We start from the raw sequence: 19672 nt of genomic DNA on the forward strand, positions 1-19672 counted from the left end.
GGGCTGAGTTGTCAGCCGACAGGGTTGTGGAACTACTGAGGCTTCCAAGAGTGCCTGACCTTTTGGGCTGAGGGAGGGCTGGGGAGGTATGTCCACATGCCACAAGCACTTTCTCTTTTGGAGAGAGCTCCATCCATCCCTCACCCCTCTGGCACCACTACCACTGCTGGCAAGGCTTTTTCAAGCTGTTGCCTCTGATTTGAGTCTCAGTGGGACCAGAAGAGCATGCCTGTTTTCCACAGGCAGCAGGATTCTCAGCTTCCCAGAGTGTTCCAACTGTCCCTGGTGTCCAGCCCCACTAATGATCCAAACCCAATGCAGTGCAGACTCGTGTTCCCAGAGCTGGTCTCCAGGGCCGGGTGTGCAGGGTTCCTGAGTGCCTGTCCTCTCCCTGCTCTGTTTTTCTCCCTGCCTGTGGGCTGGGATGGGGGAAGGGCTTGTGTCCCGCTCCATACAACTCTGCCACTTTACCATCTTCTGTTGATCTTCTCTTCCCCAGGTGCAGGTGGTCTATCCTGCAGTCTTCAGGTCATCTTCAGGGTTAGTTGTATTTGCTATAGTTGATTCCTCGGTGTGTTTGAGTTTCCATCTTGCCTTCCTACTCTGATTTTTTTTTCCCAAGTCCAGAGTGATTCTTTTATATAATGTCTAGAAATCAGTTTGTGTAGTGCATCATTTTTTAGCTTAGTGCTTCCAAAAATTGTTGCATGCTAAATTTGTGTTTATATGTATAATAACTATCAAAGAAAAGGAAGAGGAGCCAAATTTCAGGACAATTTAGACTTCAAACACACATACTTTCACCTTAATTTTGAACTTCTCTGTCCTCATCTTTGGTTCATTGGGATGCAGTCGTAAAGCCACCTGACTCTTCTGGGAGGAGAAATTGAAAGGGACCTGTCATTGTGCCCCGCCTGTCTTGGGGAACATGTGTGCCCTGAACACTGGGCTCAGGGGTGTGGGGAGCTTGCCTTTGCCATGGTGCCCTGGCTTCATTCCTCTGTAGCACTGAGGATCCTCAGCAGAACTGGGTCGTGGGGCACTATGTTCATACTGTTTTCTTTCCCAGGCCTGCCACGGGGCCAGAGTTCTAGAGGAGAACTCATCTGTGCCCATTCCTTACCCCTCCCCACCAGCATTGGTATGCAAAAGTGCAGAGCACAGAACAACTTACATTGTTTCTGGCTCCTGGTCTGCAGTACTTCTGTCTCCTCAGAGACAAGTGTGAGTCCATTTGGATAAATGCATGGAGGTTGCATGTGTTACTAAAGGGATAAGTAGGCCTTAAAGGCCAAATTGGCCTTAGAATGCCAGACTTCAGCAGGCTGACTCTTGGCAGTCCTTCCCATTTTCAAGTCCTTTCATTTCTTTTATGTCCTCTTGTTTACTTCAACACTAATTATCCTGCCCCTGCCTTTTGTTGGTTTCTTATCCTCTGGCCAAAACTGCGTCCCGTCTTCTCATTTGGCATTGTTCCAAACTGTGCTGTGTAGGCTTGTGTTAGCTCAGGGCTTCTCAGTCCTGTCCAGGTTACAGTAAGCACTGACATTATGGTCACTATGAAATAGTTAACATTGAGATTTGGTGCTGTCACATGCATCTTTTACTTCATTTTAGTACAGGCTAAATTTTAGGTAGGCACTTAAAGTATAAGAAACATTTGAAAATATTCTGTCTGTGAACCTACCTTTTCCTGTAATTCAAACAGGTTATTTGAGTTTAGTGATGGAAAGCCTTCTGTTGGTTCACAGAAAAATGGTGCTCCGGGAGCATAGTTTGGGAACCTTAGTGTAACTTTATTCTCTCTGTTCTTTCCTATTTTTTTACCCTTTCTCATAGACTGCTTTTCTGAAAGTCACTTGAACTCTTCAGATGTCAGGCTTGATGTTAGATATTAAAAGAGAGCCTACTTACTCAAATGTTCCATGTTTCTATTTGCTCATTCATTCATTAACATCTACTATATGCTAGTCATTGTCACAGTTGTGTGAGATGCATTGGTGGTTAAATCAGATAAAGATCTTTGTCATGGAGTCTAAATTGTAAGACATGCAAGTAACATAATAAGTAAGTAGATTATCTAGTTTGTCAGGCAATGAGTGCTATGGAAAACAAAATAGCATGGCGACTTGGGGTGATGGTGGGGGAGGGGTAGGCCTCATTGAGAAGGTGACACTTGACAAAACCTGGAAGGTGAGGAAGAAGCCAGACAGCCAGCTGCAAGGAGAGCATACTAGGTGTTGGGAGCACCTACAGTGAAGACCCTCAGGTGGGAGTGAAGGCTGCCAAGGCATCAAGTGTGGCCAGGCTGAGGGCGTGTGTGGAGTGGGAGGAGAGAGTAGAGAGGTGGGAGTGAGGGGCAGGTCATGACAGGGACTCGGGCCTTTGCTGTGTGGGCAGAATGGAAACCATTTCTGGGTCTTGAGCAGAGGAGTGCATGGTCTGACTTCTACTTTGAGGTCTAGCTGATGCTGTGTGGAGAATGGACCTCAGGGGGTCAGAGACACACAGTGCAGTAGCATCTTTCTGGATAGGGGAGCAGTTCAGGATGCCTCTGAGGTTTCTGTCCTGAGTAAACTGAAGGAATAGTGTTGCCATCAACTTAGATGGCAAAGTTTTTGTGATGAAGCATGCTTTTGGGGCCAAGAGCAGTTCATTTTGGGGTATATTAACTTTTTGAGATGTCTGCATAGACATTCAATGGAATTGTCCAGGAGCAGCTGAATTTGCTAAACTGGAGTTGAGAAGAGAAACTAGGGCTGAAGGCGTATACTGGAGCATCTCCGGCATTCACAAAGCTGTGAAATTAGGTGTGAAGCCCAAGGGGTGAGGGGACACAGGAGGAGAAGGGACAGATGAACTGGTGTTGGGGCAGGAAGTTGGGGAGAAGAGGAACCAGCAAAAGAAACCAGGGGGGGCAAGGGGAGCTGAGTGAGGGTGTTCCAGAGCCAAGTGAGTCAAGGGGATCAGGGGGTGCAGGGGAGCAGCTGGGGAACTGCTGTTGGTGGATCAGGTTAGAGGAGGACTAAGAGTTGCTGTGTGGCTGTCCTGTATTGGAACGTGTTCCAAAGAGAATTAGAGTAGGTGAATCGGAGATAGCAAGTGTGGACAGCTCTCTTGAGATGTACTACATGGGGGAGCAAAGAAATGGGGCAGTGGGGAAAGTGGTCCTGTGTTGTTCTTAATGGAAGAAATAACAGCGTTTATAAGCTGAAGGGTGTGAGCAAATTGGTGATGGAAACAAGGGGGGGAATTGCTTTAGCAATATCTTCCTGTAGGCAAGAGGGGATGGAAATAATGTGTAATTTGGAAGGCGAATTTTACAGTCACTGTGGCATGGATCATTCATTTCTGGCTGGCAGCAGAGGGCAGGCAGACTTGTAGAGCGCAAGTGCACGTGGTTGTGGGAGCCTGTGGAAGCTCTCCTAGAACTGAGTCCTTGTCTCAGTGGACCGGGAAGTAGCGTCACTGGCTGGCAGGGAATGTGGGGGTTGCCGATCGAGGCCCTAGAAGAGAGGAATTTGTTGCTTTCTTTCTTTTTTTTTTTTTTTTTTTCGAGAGGGCATCTCTCATATTTATTGATCAAATGGTTGTTAACAACAATAAAATTCAGTATAGGGGGGTCAATGCTCAATGTACAATCATTAATCCATCTCAAGCCTAATTCTCGTCAGTCTCCAATCTTCTGAAGCATAACGAACAAGTTCTTACATGGTGAACGAATTCTTACATAGTGAATAAATTCTTACATGGTGAACAGTACAAGGGCATTCATCACAGAAACTTTCAGTTTTGATCACGCATTATGACCTATAAACAATCAGGTCAAATATGAATATTCGTTTGATTTTTGTACTTGATTTATATGTTGATCCCACATTTCTCCCTCTATTATTATTATTATTTTTATTTTTAATAAAGTGCTGAAGTGGTAGGTAGATGCAAGATAAAGGTAGAAAACATAGTTTAGTGCTGTAAGAGGGCAAATGTAGATGATCAGATGATCAGGTGTGTGCCTATGGACTAAGTATTAATCCAGGCTAGACAAGGGCAGCAAGACATCCACGGATGCAGAAGATTTCTCTCAAAGCAGGGGGGTTGAGGTTCTGAGCCTCACCTCTGTTGATCCCCAAATGCTCACCTGATGGCCCCCCTGCGACTGTGCCTGTCTTAGGTTGTTCCTCCCTTGAGGAATCTTACCCGTCTCTGGCTAACCAGTCATCTTCCGGGGCCATACAGGGAGATGTAAAGTTGGTAAGTGAGAGAGAAGCCATATTGTTTGAAAAGGTTAGCTTTTTACTTCTTTGCAGATTTATGCCCTGTGGCTTCTATGCCCAGCACTTGTCTCGAGGTATCTTTACCACCTGGAGGAATTATGATACTCGGTAAATTCGATATGAGGCACAAATTCTATTTAAGGGTTGTAATTAGGAAGGAAGAAGAAAAGCTATAGAGGTAGCATATGGAAGGAAACATGGGAGGATTGATTATTTCTTTGACATATCTTCTTGTAGAGTACCTTAAGTATGTATAGGTTTTAAACTACTAACTAATTTGCACACACATATTAACATAATAGGAATACGGTGACATAAACAAAGCAAATCTATAATTACCATCCATCTCCAGTGAAGCCAAGAAAACCATTTAGGCACCCTAGGCATTTGTGAAAATTTATCTAAGATATGATGGATATTGTCCAACTGTACTTGAACAATCAGACAAATTAAAGCAGCCCATTTCTGGAATCTGTTCACATCTCATATGTTCTTTTAACCGTAGATAGTCTGTAGTCATGAGATTTTGGAGTGCTACAACTTGCACCCCTCCCAACTCCTGGTTGAGTTCCAACAGTACAGATCCGGTCAAATTCGTTGTCTCACTGTATGCACATGCCAGCCTAGACATCTCCCTCCTCATTCTTATGGCAAGTCCAGGAGACGGTGGGCTGGATGCAGCCACAACTGCAGCATCGTCCGGATCCCTCTGGAGGCTTTTTGATGATCATCCCCCAGCACAAGTCCTCCAGAGAGTGCTGATGCCGGAAGCTCCTCCTCATATCGTATCTTAGTTCATTTTCTGGGTATCCAAGCTAGGCCTTGATCTTCTGCATAGAAACAAACAGACCCTTTGCCCACACTTTGACATGTCCTCTATACCACTGTGCAGAACTCATTGGAGGTCAGCACACAGAAACTGCTTTTTTTTTTTTTTTTTATTAAGAGAAAGGAATATTATCAGAAAAGAGTACCTCCATAGCTGATCATCTGACACCCTTTAAGCGATCAACATTAGGGATATTTAAAGCATGCGTTGATCTTTGATTTACCAATAGTTTTATCCTATCAAGGAGTAATCCTCCTTTTCTTTCTTTCCTTTCTTTTTTCTTTTTTTTAATTTTTAATCTACACTTACATGAAGAATACTGTGTTTACTATGCTTTCCCCTATATCAGGTCCCCCCTAACAACCACATTACGGTTACTGTCCATCAGCTTAGCAAAATGTTGTAGAGTCACTACTTGTCCTCTCTGTGTTGTGCAGCCCACCCTCCCCTTTCTCCCTCCCCCCCATGCATGCTAATCCTAATACCCCACTTCTTCTTCCCCCCCCTTATCCCTCCCTGCCCACCCATCCTCCCCAGTTCCTTTCCCTTTGGTACCTGGTAGTCCATTTTTGGGTTCTGTAATTCCGCTGCTGTTTTGTTCCTTCAGTTTTTCCTTTGTTCCTATATTCCTCAGATGAGTGAAATCATTTGGTATTTCTCTTTCTCTGCTTGGCTTATTTCACTGAGCATAATACTCTCCAGCTCCATCCATGTTGCTGCAAATGGTTGGCTTTTTCCGCTTCTTATGGCTGAGTAGTATTCCTTTGTGTATATGTGCCACATCTTCTTTATCCATTCATCTACCGATGGACATTTAGGTTGCTTCCAATTCTTGGCTATTCTAAATAGTGCTGCGATAAACATAGGGGTGCATCTGTCTTTCTCAAACTTGATTGCTGTGTTCTTAGGGTAAATTCCTAGAGTGGAATTCCTGGGTCAAATGGTAGGTCTGTTTTGAGCATTTTGATGAACCTCCATACTGCTTTCCACAATGGTTGAACTAATTTACATTCCCACCAGCAGCGTAGGAGGGTTCCCCTTTCTCCACAGCCTCGCCAACATTTGTTGTTGTTTGTCTTTTGGATGGCAGCTATCCTTACTGGTGTGAGGTGATACCTCATTGTAGTTTTAATTTGCATTTCTCTGATAATTAGCGATGTGGAGCATCTTTTCATGTGTCTGTTGGCCATCTGTATTTCTTTTTTCAAGAACTGTCTGTTCAGTTCCTCTGCCCATTTTTTAATTGGGTTATTTGTTTTTTGTTTGTTGAGGCATGTGAGCTCTTTATATATTCTGGACATCAAGCCTTTATCGGATCTGTCATTTTCAAATATATTCTCCCATACTATAGGGTTCCTTTTTGTTCTATTGATGGTGTCTTTCGCTGTACAGAAGCTTTTCAGCTTAATATAGTCCCATTTGGTCATTTTTGCTGTTGTTTTCCTTGCCCGGGGAGATATGTTCAAGAAGAGGTCACTCATGTTGATGTCTAAGAGGTTTTTGCCTATGTTTTTTTCCAAGAGTTTAATGGTTTCATGACTTACATTCAGGTCTTTGATCCATTTTGAGTTTACCTTTGTATATGGGGTTAGACAATGGTCCAGTTTCATTCTCCTACATGTAGCTGTCCAGTTTTGCCAGCACCATCTGTTGAAGAGACTGTCATTTTGCCATTGTATGTCCATGGCTCCTTTATCAAATATTAATTGACCATATATGTTTGGGTTAATTTTTGGAGTCTAATCTGTTCCACTGGTCTGTGGCTCTGTTCTTGTGCCAGTACCAAATTGTCTTGATTACTATGGCTTTGTAGTAGAGCTTGAAGTTGGGGAGTGAGATCCCCCCTACTTTATTTTTCTTTTTCAGGATTGCTTTGGCTATTCGGGGTCTTTGGTGTTTCCATATGAATTTTTGAATTATTTGTTCCAATTCATTGAAGAATGTTGCAGGTAATTTGAGAGGGATTGCATCAAATCTGTATATTGCTTTGGGCAGAATGGCCATTTTGACAATATTAATTCTTCCTAGCCATGAGCATGGGATGAGTTTCCATTTATTAGTGTCCCCTTTAATTTCTCTTAAGAGTTACTTGTAGTTTTCAGAGTATAAGTCTTTCACTTCTTTGGTTAGGTTTATTCCTAGGTATTTTATTCTTTTGATGCAATGGTGAATGGAATTGTTTTCCTGATTTCTCTTTCTATTGATTCATTGTTAGTGTATAGGAAAGCTACAGATTTCTGTGTGTTAATTTTGTATCCTGCAACTTTGCTGTATTCCGATATCAGTTCTAGTAGTTTTGGAGTGGAGTCTTTAGGGTTTTTTATGTACAGTATCATATCATCTGCAAATAGTGACAGTTTAACTTCTTCTTTACCAATCTGGATTCCTTGTATTTCTTTGTTTTGTCTGATTGCCGTGGCTAGGACCTCCAGTACTATGTTAAATAACAGTGGGTAGAGTGGGCATCCTTGTCTTGTTCCCAATCTCAGAGGAAATGCTTTCAGCTTCTCGCTGTTCAGTATAATGCTGGCTGTGGGTTTATCATATATGGCCTTTATTATGTTGAGGTACTTGCCCTCTATTCCCATTTTGCTGAGAGTTTTTATCATGAATGGATGTTGAATTTTGTCAAATGCTTTTTCAGCATCTATGGAGATGATCATGTGGTTTTTGTCTTTCTTTTTGTTGATGTGGTGGATGATGTTGATGGATTTTCGAATGTTGTACCATCCTTGCATCCCTGGGATGAACCCCACTTGGTCATGGTGTATGATCCTTTTGATATACTGTTGAATTCTGTTTGCTAATATTTTATTGAGTATTTTTGCATCTACATTCATCAGGGATATTGGTCTGTAATTTTCTTTTTTGGTGGGGTCTTTGCCTGGTTTTGGTATTAGGGTGATGTTGGCTTCATAGAATGAGTTTGGGAGTATTCCCTCTTCTTCTATTTTGTGGAACACTTTAAGGAGAATGGGTATTATGTCTTCTCTGTGTGTCTGATAAAATTCCGAGGTAAATCCGTCTGGCCCCGGGGTTTTGTTCTTGGGTAGTTTTTTGATTACCATTTCAATTTCTTTGCTCGTAATTGGTTTGTTTCACTTTTGTGTTTCTTCCTTGGTCAGTCTTGGGAGGTTGTATTTTTCTAGGAAGTTGTCCATTTCTTCTAGGTTTTCCAGCTTGTTGGCATATAGGTTTTCATAGTAGTCTTTAATAATTCTTTGTATTTCTGTGGAGTCTGTCGTGATTTTTTCATTCTCATTTCTGATTATGTTGATTTGTGTTGATTCTCTTTTTCTCTTAATAAGTTGGGCTAGAGGCTTATCTATTTTGTTTATTTTCTCGAAGAACCAGCTCTTGGTTTCGTTGATTTTTGCTATTGTTTTATTCTTCTCAATTTTGTTTATTTCTTCTCTGGTCTTTATTATGTCCCTCCTTCTGCTGACTTTAGGCCTCATTTGTTCTTCTTTTTCCAGATTCGATAATTGTGATGTTAGACTATTCATTTGGGATTGTTCTTCCTTCTTCAGGTGTGCCTGGATTGCTATATACTTTCCTCTTAAGACTGCTTTCGCTGCGTCCCACAGAAGTTGGGGCTTAGTGTTGTTGTTGTCATTTGTTTCTATATATTCCTTGATCTCTATTTTGATTTGTTCATTGATCCATTGATTATTTAGTAGCATGTTGTTAAGCCTCCATGTGTTTGTGAGCCTTTTTGTTTTCTTTGTAGAATTTATTTCTAGTTTTATACCTTTGTGGTCTGAAAAATTGGCTGGTAGACTTTCAATATTTTGGAATTTACTGAGGCTCTTTTTGTGAGCTAGTATGTGGTCTATTCTGGAGAATGTTCCATGTGCACTTGAGAAGAATGTATATCCTGTTGCTTTTGGATGTAGAGTTCTAGAGATGTCTATTAGGTCCATCTGTTCTAGTGTGTTGTTCAGTGCCTGTGTGTCCTTACTTATTTTCTGCCCGGTGGATCTATCCTTTGGGGTGAGTGGTGTGTTGAAGTCTCCTACAATGAATGCATTGCAGTCTATTTCCCTCTTTAGTTCTGTTAGTATTTGCTTCAGATATGCTGGTGCTCCTGTATTGGGTGCATATATATTTAGAATGGTTATATCCTCTTGTTGGACTGAGCCCTTTATCATTATGTAGTATCCTTCTTTATCTGTTGTTACTTTCTTTGTTTTGAAGTCTATTTTGTCTGATATTAGTACTGCAACCCCTGCTTTCTTCTCACTGTTGTTTGCCTGGAATATGTTTTTCCATCCCTTGACTTTTAGTCTATGCTTATCTTTGGGTTTAAAGTGAGTTTCTTGTAAGCAGCATATAGATGGGTCTTGCTTTTTTATCCATTCTATTACTCTATGTCTTTTGATTGGTGCATTAAGTCCATTTACATTTAGGGTGACTATTGAGAGATATGTACTTATTGCCATTGCAGGCTTTAGATCCGTGGTTACCAAAGGTTCAAGGTTAGCTTCTTTAGTATCTTACTGCCTAACTTAGCTCGCTTATTGAGCTGTTATATACACTGTCTGGAGATTCTTTTCTTCTCTCCCTTCTTATTCCTCCTCCTCCATTCTTCATATGTTGTGTGTTTTGTTCTGTGCTCTTTTTAGGGGTGCTTCCATCTAGAGCAGTCCCTGTAGGATGCCCTGTAGAGGTGGTTTGTTGGGAAGCAAATTCCCTCAGCTTTTGCTTGTGTGTGAATTGTTTAATCCCACCATCATATTTAAATGATAGTCGTGCTGGATACAGTATCCTTGGTTCAAGGCCCTTCTTTTTTATTGCATTAAGTATATCATGCCATTCTCTTCTGGCCTGTACGGTTTCTGTCGAGAAGTCTGATGTTAGCCTGATGGGTTTTCCTTTATAGGTGACCTTTTTCTCTCTAGCTGCCTTTAAAACTCTTTCCTTGTCCTTGATCCTTGCCATTTTAATTAGTATGTGTCTTGGTGTTGTCCTCCTTGGATCCTTTCTGTTGGGGGTTCTGTGTAATTCCATGGTCTGTTCGATTATTTCCTCCCCCAGTTTGGGGAAGTTTTCAGCAATTATTTCTTTAAAGAGACTTTCTATCCCTTTTCCTCTTTCTTCTTCTTCTGGTATCCCTATAATACGAATATTATTCCTTTTGGCTTGTTCACATAGTTCTCTTAGTGTTGTTTCATTCCTGGAGATCCTTTTATCTCTCTCTATGTCAGCTTCTATACATTCCTGTTCTCTTGCTTGTATTCCTTCAATGGCCTCTTGCATCTTATCCATTCTGCTTAGAAATCCTTCCAGGGATTGTTTCACTTCTGTGATCTCCTTCCTGACATCTGTGATCTCCTTCCGGACTTCATCCCACTGCTCTTGCATTTTTCTCTGCATCTCATCCCATTGCTCTTGCATTTTTCTCTGCATCTCTGTCAGCATGTTCATGATTTTTATTTTGAATTCTTTTTCAGGAGGACTGGTTAGGTCTGTCTCCTTCTCAGGTGTTGTCTCTGTGATCTTTGTCTGCCTGTAGTTTTGCCTTTTCATGGTGATAAAGATAGTTTGCAGAGGTGGTACGAGTGACAGCTGGGAGAGCTTTCCTTCTTGTTGGTTTGTGGCCTTCCTCTCCTGGGAGAATAGCGACCTCTAGTGGCTTGTTCTGGGCAGCTGTGTCCAGACAGGGCTTCTGCTTCCTGCCTGATTGCTATGGGGTTTATCTCCGCTGTTGCTGTGGGCGTGGCCTGGCTGGGGCTGCTCCTCCAAAATGGTGGAGCCCCGTTGGAGGGGGAGCAGCCGGGAGGCTATTTATCTCCATAAGGGGCCTCTATGCTCCCTGCTGCCCAGGGGATTAGAGTGCCCAGAGATCCCCAGATTCCCTGCCTCTGGTCTAAGTGACCTGTCCTGCCCCTTTAAGACTTCCAAAAAGCACTCTCCAAACCAAAACAACAACAGCAACAATGAGAGAGGGAACAGAAAAAAAAAAAAAAAAAAGGAAAAAACACGCGATTTTTTTTTGTCCTCAGGCGCCGGTCCCCGGCACCCGCTCACTGGTCCTGCTGCCCTGTCTCCCTAGCACCAGGGTCCCTGTCCCTTCAAGGCTTCCAAAAAGCACCCGCCCACCGGTCCCGCAGGGAAAAATGCGCAATATTCTTTGTCCTCAGGTGCTGGTCCCAGGCACCCGCTCACCAGTCCCGCCGCCCTGCCTCCCTAGCACCGGGGTCCCTGTCCCTTTAAGGCTTCCAAAAAGCACTCACCAAAAAGAGAAAAAAAAAGGGGCAAAAACGAGCGATTTCCTCCGTCCTCAGGTGCCGGTCTCAGGCACCCGCCCACCGGTCCCATAGGGAAAAACGTGCGATATTCTTTGTCCTCAGGCGCCGGTCCCAGGCACCTGCTCACTGGTCCTGCTGCTCTGCCTCCTTAGCACCAGGGTCCCTGTCCCTTTAAGGCTTCCAAAAAGCACTCGCCAAAAAGAGAAAAAAAAAAAAAAAAGGGGGGAAATTGCGCGATTTCCTCCATCCTCAGGTGCCCGTCTTAGGCACCCGCCCACCGGTCCCACAGGGAAAAACGCGGGATATTCTTTGTCCTCAGGCGCCGGTCCCAGGCACCCGCTCACCAGTCCCGTCGCCCTGCCTCCCTAGCACCGGGGTCCCTGTCCCTTTAAGGCTTCCAAAAAGCGCTCGCCAAAAAGAGAAAAAAAAAAGGGGAAAAACGCGCAATTTCCTCTGTCCTCAGGCGCCGGTCTCAGGCACCCGCCCACCGGTCCTGCAAGGAAAAATGCGGGATATTCTTTGTCCTCAGGCGCCGGTCCCAGGCACCCGCTCACCGGTCCCGCCACCCTGCCTCCCTAGCAACGGGGGCCCTGTCCCTTTAAGGCTTCCAAAAAGCACTGGTCAAAAAGAAAACCGCTCTGGTTTCTTTCCACCCGCCGGAAGCTGGGGGGAGGGGCGCTCGGGTCCCGCGGGCCGGGGCTTATATCTTACCCCCTTTGCAAGGCGCTGGGTTCTTGCAGGTGTGGATGTGGTCTGGATGTTGTCCTGTGTCCTGTGGTCTCTATTTTAGGAAGATTTTTCTTTGTTATATTTTCATAGCTCTATGTGTTTTTGGGAGGAGATTTCCACTGCTCTACTCATGCCGCCATCCTGGCTCCGCCCCCCTGCTTTCTTTTTTGTGTCTGGAGCCTTAAGTCTAGATAGAGGCATGAGTAACACTTTGCTCACACTCTTGGAATGGGGAGATATTATCAAGTGTCTTACGTTCCCTGTTGGAATTTTTGTCTTTTGGGTCGCAGGGATGTGAACACCACCATCATGGAGCTCCTGATTATGGTGTATGCATGTAAGACCTCTTGTGCCAAAAGCATCATAGGCGTAATTCCCTACTTTCCATACAGCAAACAGTGCAAGATGAGAAAAAGAGGCTCTATTGTTTCTAAGTTGCTGGCTTCGATGATGTGCAAAGCGGGTAAGAATGACAGATATTTCATGATTTACTGGGGGCCTGGGAATTCTGTTTTTACCTTAGAAATTGTAAAGCATGGTCTTAACTAAATTAGAATGCTGGACAGAGTAAAAATAGTCACATAGCTTTTAGAGGCAACTAGTTTATAATGAGAAAACAGCGCAGAGAATTCTCTCCTGTTCCCAACTCCCTAAAACACAGAGGTGATGAGAATAACTTATTTTTCCTAAATTCTTTGTTTAAAAAGTTATATTGAAATGACAGGTTATAATCATTTTTAAGTTGTTTTTAGAGGAGAAAAAGGCATTCAAAACCAACTACTCTAACACAGGAACTCTTTTTATTTTAGCCTCTTCCCTTTCCCAGGACAGATTACGTATTTTGTAAACCATATATATTACTTTGTATTGTACGTCCTAAGTGTCTCTCCCTTGTTTCTAAAATACCTTCAGAATGATAATGCAGTTCGTGTGCAAGAGTGTGTCTGCTTGTAGAAGACACCTATCACAGAGTACTTGCACAGAGGTAAAAGAATAATAGGTCCCCTGTCCCTACACTTTAACAGACACTTACTATAGAATAAGTTTTTTATGTGGCATTCCAAGGAAGGCAGAAACATAATTTGATAAACTTGACCCCCAGCAACCTCAATGGCATTGAAAGGTTGGGAACTAACTGGTAGCTGGCTGAAAGGAGCAGGCTGGCTCCCTGAGCCTTCAGAAAGGCTCAGCCTTTCTAGCCCTGCTCCTGGGCTGGCCACCAGGCTCACTTTTCTCCACTTTGGGCAAGCTTTGCTTTTTAGAATCTTCCGGTTGAATTTTCCTTATATTTTTCTGCCGATCACTTGAAATATCTTTTAAAGAGCTGTGGGGGTGACTATTCTTCATTTTCTCTAGTTGCAGGCCTGTGCAGTTGTCATACTATCTTAAGACATTTGTCTCACTATGATTTGCCTTACCTATAAGAAAACTTCAAGGAGGTGTAATTCTGATAGAAATTTCAGAGACATTTCTTCATTGCTGTTATCTTTGCTACTTTAAGACTTCAAATTGATGTGAAAATCGTGTATCTTTGTGTAAGAAAAACCACCCAGTCTTTCTCTTCTGAGTAGGAAACTTGGTTCTCTGACTCCTGTATGTCTCTGCTACTCACACAGCACTTCACTTCTGACACTGCTGATCACAAAATATACAGGGTTTTTTGCCACACCTAGCAGTTCTTCACACCACCAGCTGGTTGTTGTATAATTTAACTCAGTTTTGACACTGTCTGCCTGAGATACCATCAGATCCCACAGAGTAAGGGCTGAGTCCCACAACACTGCCTTCCCCTTTGAGATGCCATTTACAAGTCCAGGTTGGCACCTGTGCTTCTGACCATTCAGCTATAAATCTGAGTTTCCATGACTCCCTCCTTGGGTTGGATTAATTTGCTAAAGCAGCTCACAGGGGAAAATATTTCCTTACTTTTTACCAGTTTATTATAAGAGCATATGATAAAGGACACAGATGAACATCCAGATGGAAGAGATGTGCCGGGTGAGGTGTGTGGGAAGGGGTGTGGAGTTTCCATGGTCTCAAGGTGTGCCACTTGCCCCGCACGACCGAGTGTTCAGTAATCTGGAAGCTCCCTGAAACCCGTGCTATTGGAATTTTATGGAGGCTTCCTCACGTAAGCATGGTCAATTATTAACTCCATTTTCAGCTGTTCCCCCCTGTCTGGAGAATGAGAGGTGGGCTGAAAATTGTAAGCTTCTAATGATGGCTTGGTCTTTCTGGTGGCCAGCCCCCACCCAGGAGCCACCCAGAGTCACCTCTTTGGCTCAAAAGATGCCCCTAGTGCTCTTGTCACTTAGGAAATTACAAGGCCTTTGAGGAGCTCTGTGTCAGAAGCCAGGGCAGAGACCAATGTGTGTGTTTTCTATTTTCTCACAACATTGTACTAAAAAATTTGAGAAATAAAGATGCTGAGTTTTTTTTAATAAGAGTATTTTTTAAATAGTAATTTGTTAAGTTATATATAGTATTTTACGTAGTACTTGTTTCATTCAGCACAACTGGTTATAAACTATATGTGTTTGTCTCCTTTACTTTCAAAGGTCTAACTCATCTTATTACTATGGATTTACACCAGAAGGAAATACAGGGCTTCTTCAATATTCCTGTTGATAATTTAAGAGCATCTCCCTTCTTATTACAGTATATTCAAGAAGAGGTGAGCTAGCTCAAGCTTTTTTAGCATTGTGTTAACATTCTGTTAAAGGTTAAAAAATAAACTTCCATTTCCTTGGGCTGGGCTGTCCATAAGGGGCCAAGACTTGATACATTGTTTAAACTGCTTGTAAACTTGATAAATGTAATTCAGTGTATTTAAAAATTCTTAATCTGTGATTTATTTCTTTTGCTAAGCTCTTAAAATTGCTTTTTTTCTCTGGGCCTCATGTATCTAGAATTGACTGAGTGATTGTGCTGGCCCTCTTTTATGCATCCATCCACCTACCACCTCATCTCTCTGTCCATCTATCTGTAGTAGTCAGCATCTGTGATCCTACCACTCAACAGGAAAACTAGAATCATCATAGTAACTTCCATATACTCATGTGGTCCTTCTTGGTCCCGTTCCCCTGCCTCTTTTCACATGAGAGGACCAGGATCCTGGATTTTGTTTCATTTTTCTCTCAATTTCTTTTTTGTATAGCTTTATGTCATATTATATATAAAATTGAAAGATAAAAGGACACCAAAAATATGTGCATATTTTTTACCTTTATAAAAGAAACAAATTGTGTAATCTTTTGGGAATTTTTTGCTTAATGTTACATTATAGGAAGATTTATCCCTGTTGTGTGTCACAGTTCATTTTGGCTACTGAGAAATATTCGGCGTGCAGCTGTCTTCACAGTTTATTCATAAAGGTTTTGCTATTGTGATAGTCCTCCTGTGAACATTCTTGTATTTGTCTCCTATGATACATAAGCAAAAATGTGTCCTGGTTATATACCTAGGGTAGAATATCTGGTGGTATGGTACATGTACATTTAGTTTTCTAAAGCAGTTATGCCAAATTACATTCTTTCATCAATGAATTGCATATCCAGTGGATCTATCTTTGCTTCAGTACTTATATCACCAGAATTCAGACTTTTTGCTTAGCTTAATGCTTTTGAGGTTCCTCAGTGCTGTAGCATGTAGCAGGACTTCATTCCTTTTGGTGGCCAAATAATATTCTACTGTATGGACCCACCCCTATTTGTGTATCAATTCATTTATGTTTTCTTTAATTTCTTTTGGCCATGTTTTGTAGTTTTCAGTGTACAAGTCTTTCACTTCCATGATTAAATTTATTTACAGATATTTTAGTCTTTGAATGCTCTTGTAAATGGAATTGTTTTCTTAATTTCCTTTTGGATTGTTATTGTTGGTGACTAGAGACAAAACTGATTTTTGTGTGTTGATCTTGTATGCTGCAACTTTGCTGAATTGATTTATTAGGTCTAATAGTTTTTTGTTGTGGTATGTGGGTTCTTTAGGGTTTTATATATAGGTTTCTACATATAAGATTGTATCATTTGTGAGTAGAGACAGGTTGACCTCTTCCTTTCCACTTTGGGTCCTTTATTTCATTTACTGATCTAATAGCTCTAGTTAGGACTTGCAGTAAGACATTGAAAGTTGCAGTGAAAGTAGGAGTTCATGTTTTGTTCCTGATCCTGGGGCAGAGTTTTCCGTCTTTCACTGTGAAGTCTGATGATGGCTGTGGGTTTTTCATAATTGCCCTTTGAGGGCAATTATGTTGAGAAGTTTCCTTCAATTCCTAGTATTTTGAGTGTTTCCATCACGAAAGGGTGTTGGATTTGTCAAAGGCTTTTTTTCTATCAATCAAGATGATCAGGTGGGTTTTCTTCCTTCTTCCTGTTAATGTGGTATATTACAATGATTGCATTTTCTCATTTTGAACCATTCTTGCATTCCTGGGACAAATTAGACATGTAATTTTAATATAGTTACATTTGTTATTCTTTGATACAGTAATTAGCACTTTTGTGACAATAAGAGGCCTTTTAAAATATTAGCTTATAATCCACTGTAGTTCCATGGGGGAAAGTTGTCCCTGGCCTGGGGCGAACCCCCTGTTCAATTGGTGACATGTGAATAAGTCAAGGGAAAGGATAGGTTGGGGGAAGCTGTTTTTTTTAGTGCTCACAGCTAGCTCGAATCCTCCAGCTGGGCAAGGCCAGGTTTGGGCACCTCCTCGGCTGTTCTCTCTCTGCAGCACTGTGCGCTCTACTTCCTGCCCACCCTTCCAGGAGGAATGCATTGGCGGGTCCTTGGTGACTGGCAGATGCCGGGCCAATTACGTTCCAGGAGCGAGGGAGGAGTGAACGGCTGTTATCTTTGCCCCTTGCGCCAGAGGCCGCGGGAAGCAGCCGCGCTGACCGCATGCTGATGTGTAAACTGACTAAGACCCGGCAGGAGACAGAAATTCTGCAGTTTACCCCACATCCACTTTGCATTTTAAGAACTATTTTCCTCACATGAATTATTTCTCTCTTTAATAGCTTTTCCAGAGACTTCCTTTTACAATATTATATTTAAAAGATGGCAGTTTATAGATTTCTAAGCAACTTCTTTCTGTCAGAGTACAGGCCTTCTGTATCCTCCTGCAATTTAGATAGGTCCTCATATTTAAATGAATTTAAATATTTTTAAAACAGAAAAATATAAAATAGTCTGCTTATTTTCTTTAAAGTTATATACAAGAAACATACAAACTCTAATAAGCTGAGAAAACAATGTAGAACTGCTTGCACGTGGTTCCCAGTGGAGAGAACAGGAGGGTGGAGAGCACTGCTGGTATGGTAAGGAGGGAGGCAGGGTTCCAGCAGACAGCCGGGGAGCGGGAGGCCGGGGACTGGGCACCATCCAGGGGCAGGAACTGCGCTGCTGTAGCAAATAGTGCAGTTAGTGTGGGCTTCTACAGGCTAATAAGTGAATCTAGTGGTTCTTCAGGATGTTCCCACTGAAGATGCCTGGCATGTTGTGTGCTGGCATCTCGAGGCACAGATGGCAACAGTGCTCTTGAGAGGCACCTGCAGGCCTGAGGACAGAGGCTGCAGCACCTCACCCTGCTCCAGAGGTCAGGCTGCAAGCCCCTCCAGTGGCCCAGTCGTTGCTCTTTCACATAAGCTTCTGCCTCAGGACTTGAAAAATCTCACTTAAGGGTTCATTGTTGAAAAGAAGTGTGTTTTTTTACGCAGCAATAGTACGACTCCTTTCAGGTTCCTGGGCGGATTCCAGTGTGTGTGTATATGTGGGAAGGTGTTTTCCCATACACGACACCAGGGCTGGAAAGAAGGTTCAGGTAATTGGATACTCAGTACTTCGGCACTCTCCTCATCTGTTCTGAGCGTTTGTCACTTTCTCCTGCCTTCAGTTGCACTGCTGTGCACATGTAGGGCATTCTTTTCAGATTCCATCCTTTCACAGCTTCATCTGTTAGTGCGGAGTCCTCCTTTCTTATTTCCCATGAGGCATTTGGTTATTGCCTTGCAAGAAAATAAGAAACTGTGGTCATTGCTCCACTGATGACCATTTGATTGATGACTGAGATTTACACCCCGCTGCTCTCTTCCTGTGTCTTTCTGCATGCGTGGTAGACTTCCATTTTAATGTGGAATCACAGTGAACTCTTCCTGAAGACATTTTGGATGTCAATTAAACAGCCTGTGTAGAGCCAACAGTGCCTGTAGCTCACATGAGATGAGTTCCACAGACCTCTGTGGCCTTCAGGCATGCAAAGGGATGAAAAGCACATCGCAGCTTCTTTTGGGGCAGCAGTGGCTGTTAAGGTACTACCAAGTAAGACATCTAGATCTACAGATAGTAAAATAGGACAAAAAGTGTTTTGGGCATTGATTAAATATGGTAAAAGAACTTTTAGAGTTATCCTGTTTCTGATTCTTGAGCTCCTTTTTTTTCCCTCCTGTGTTCTTCTAAGTGTCTTTATATTAAGGCACTCTCATTATCACAGAAATGAGGTATGGTAGGAAATGGAAAACTGGGGACAAGGAAGAGGTATAGCAAAGGGGTTTAGGGTGTAGGGAAATACATTTTTTGTGGTGCCCCACGTGGCTCTGATATTTTTGCTTAATGGTTCAGAGGAAAACTATAGATTTTGGAAGTCAGACTTGCATGACATGTAGTATGTTTTTCCCCTCCACTTGGTAAGAGTAATCTTCCTATAAAATGACAAATGAAAACTTAGGTTTATAATGGCAGTGTAGAGAAATGCATATTTGTATATCATAATTCTATGTGTAGTACGGATAAAACAGCTTCCCCAGACTGGTTCTCGGCAGGGGTAACCCTGTTTTCAGCTTGCCTAGTGTCCTGTAACTCTCAGACCTTTCTCTTTGTATGTATTCCTTGTCCATGTATACATATTATAGATACTGATTCGTGGGTGGTGGGTGCCTTTAAAAAGAAGCATTGACATATTTGTTTGCCTTGTTCTGCAACTTTTTCTTTCCTTTGCCTGGTATCTGAGGTCTTTTCATGCTAACATAGTTTTCTTTCTTTATAATTGCTGCATAGTACTCCTTAGTTTAGATCAGCAAAGTCTAACAGAACTTACTGTGATAGTGAAAATGTTGCTTGCCGCCCAGTATGGTAGCCACAAGTGGCCATTGAATCCTTGAATTTTGTCTAGTGTGACTGAAGAATGGAATCTTTCATTTAGTTTAAGTTTAAAGAGCTACATGTTTAGATGTTTAAAGCACAAGTTTAAATAAGCCACAGTTTTTTTTTAACTATTTCTCCCTTGATTGGGTATCAGTTTAATTTTTTACTCTTTTAAGGGAAATATTTTATTTTCAAAAAATGTGTAAGTAGTGTTGCATTGAAAATTCTTGTACTTATCTTTCTGGGTACTTGTATAAATTTTTCTGAGATATATTCAGAAGTAGAATTGGTTGGTTGACACGTACATTTTTAATATTTTAATAAATGTTGCAAAAATTGCAGTTTTCTGAAAATTTAATATTTTAATATAATAAAAATCTCAGTTATCTGAGGGGGCTGTATTAATTTATGTGAGCAATACATATATTTCTCTGTGCCCTTAATTT

At 42.1% G+C, this 19672-nt stretch overlaps 1 protein-coding gene across 6 annotated transcripts in view; it reads left to right on the forward strand.

Moving 5' to 3' along the window:
• Positions 1–19672, forward strand: part of PRPSAP2 (phosphoribosyl pyrophosphate synthetase associated protein 2) — a 107638-nt gene that overhangs the window by 16541 nt on the left and 71425 nt on the right. For all 6 annotated transcript variants that reach the window (XR_012130425.1, XR_012130424.1, XR_012130426.1 and 3 more), the window contains 2 exons: positions 12377–12549; positions 14645–14760. Coding sequence is in view for 2 of the 6 variants with exons in the window: in XM_073234723.1 (XP_073090824.1) it covers positions 12377–12549; positions 14645–14760 (289 nt within the window). In the remaining 4 variants the exon portion in view is untranslated. The remainder of the gene's footprint in view (positions 1–12376; positions 12550–14644; positions 14761–19672) is intronic.

The sequence above is a fragment of the Manis javanica genome, chromosome 4, assembly GCF_040802235.1.
Source record: "Manis javanica isolate MJ-LG chromosome 4, MJ_LKY, whole genome shotgun sequence".
In the NCBI taxonomy this organism is placed as follows: Eukaryota; Metazoa; Chordata; class Mammalia; order Pholidota; family Manidae; genus Manis; species Manis javanica.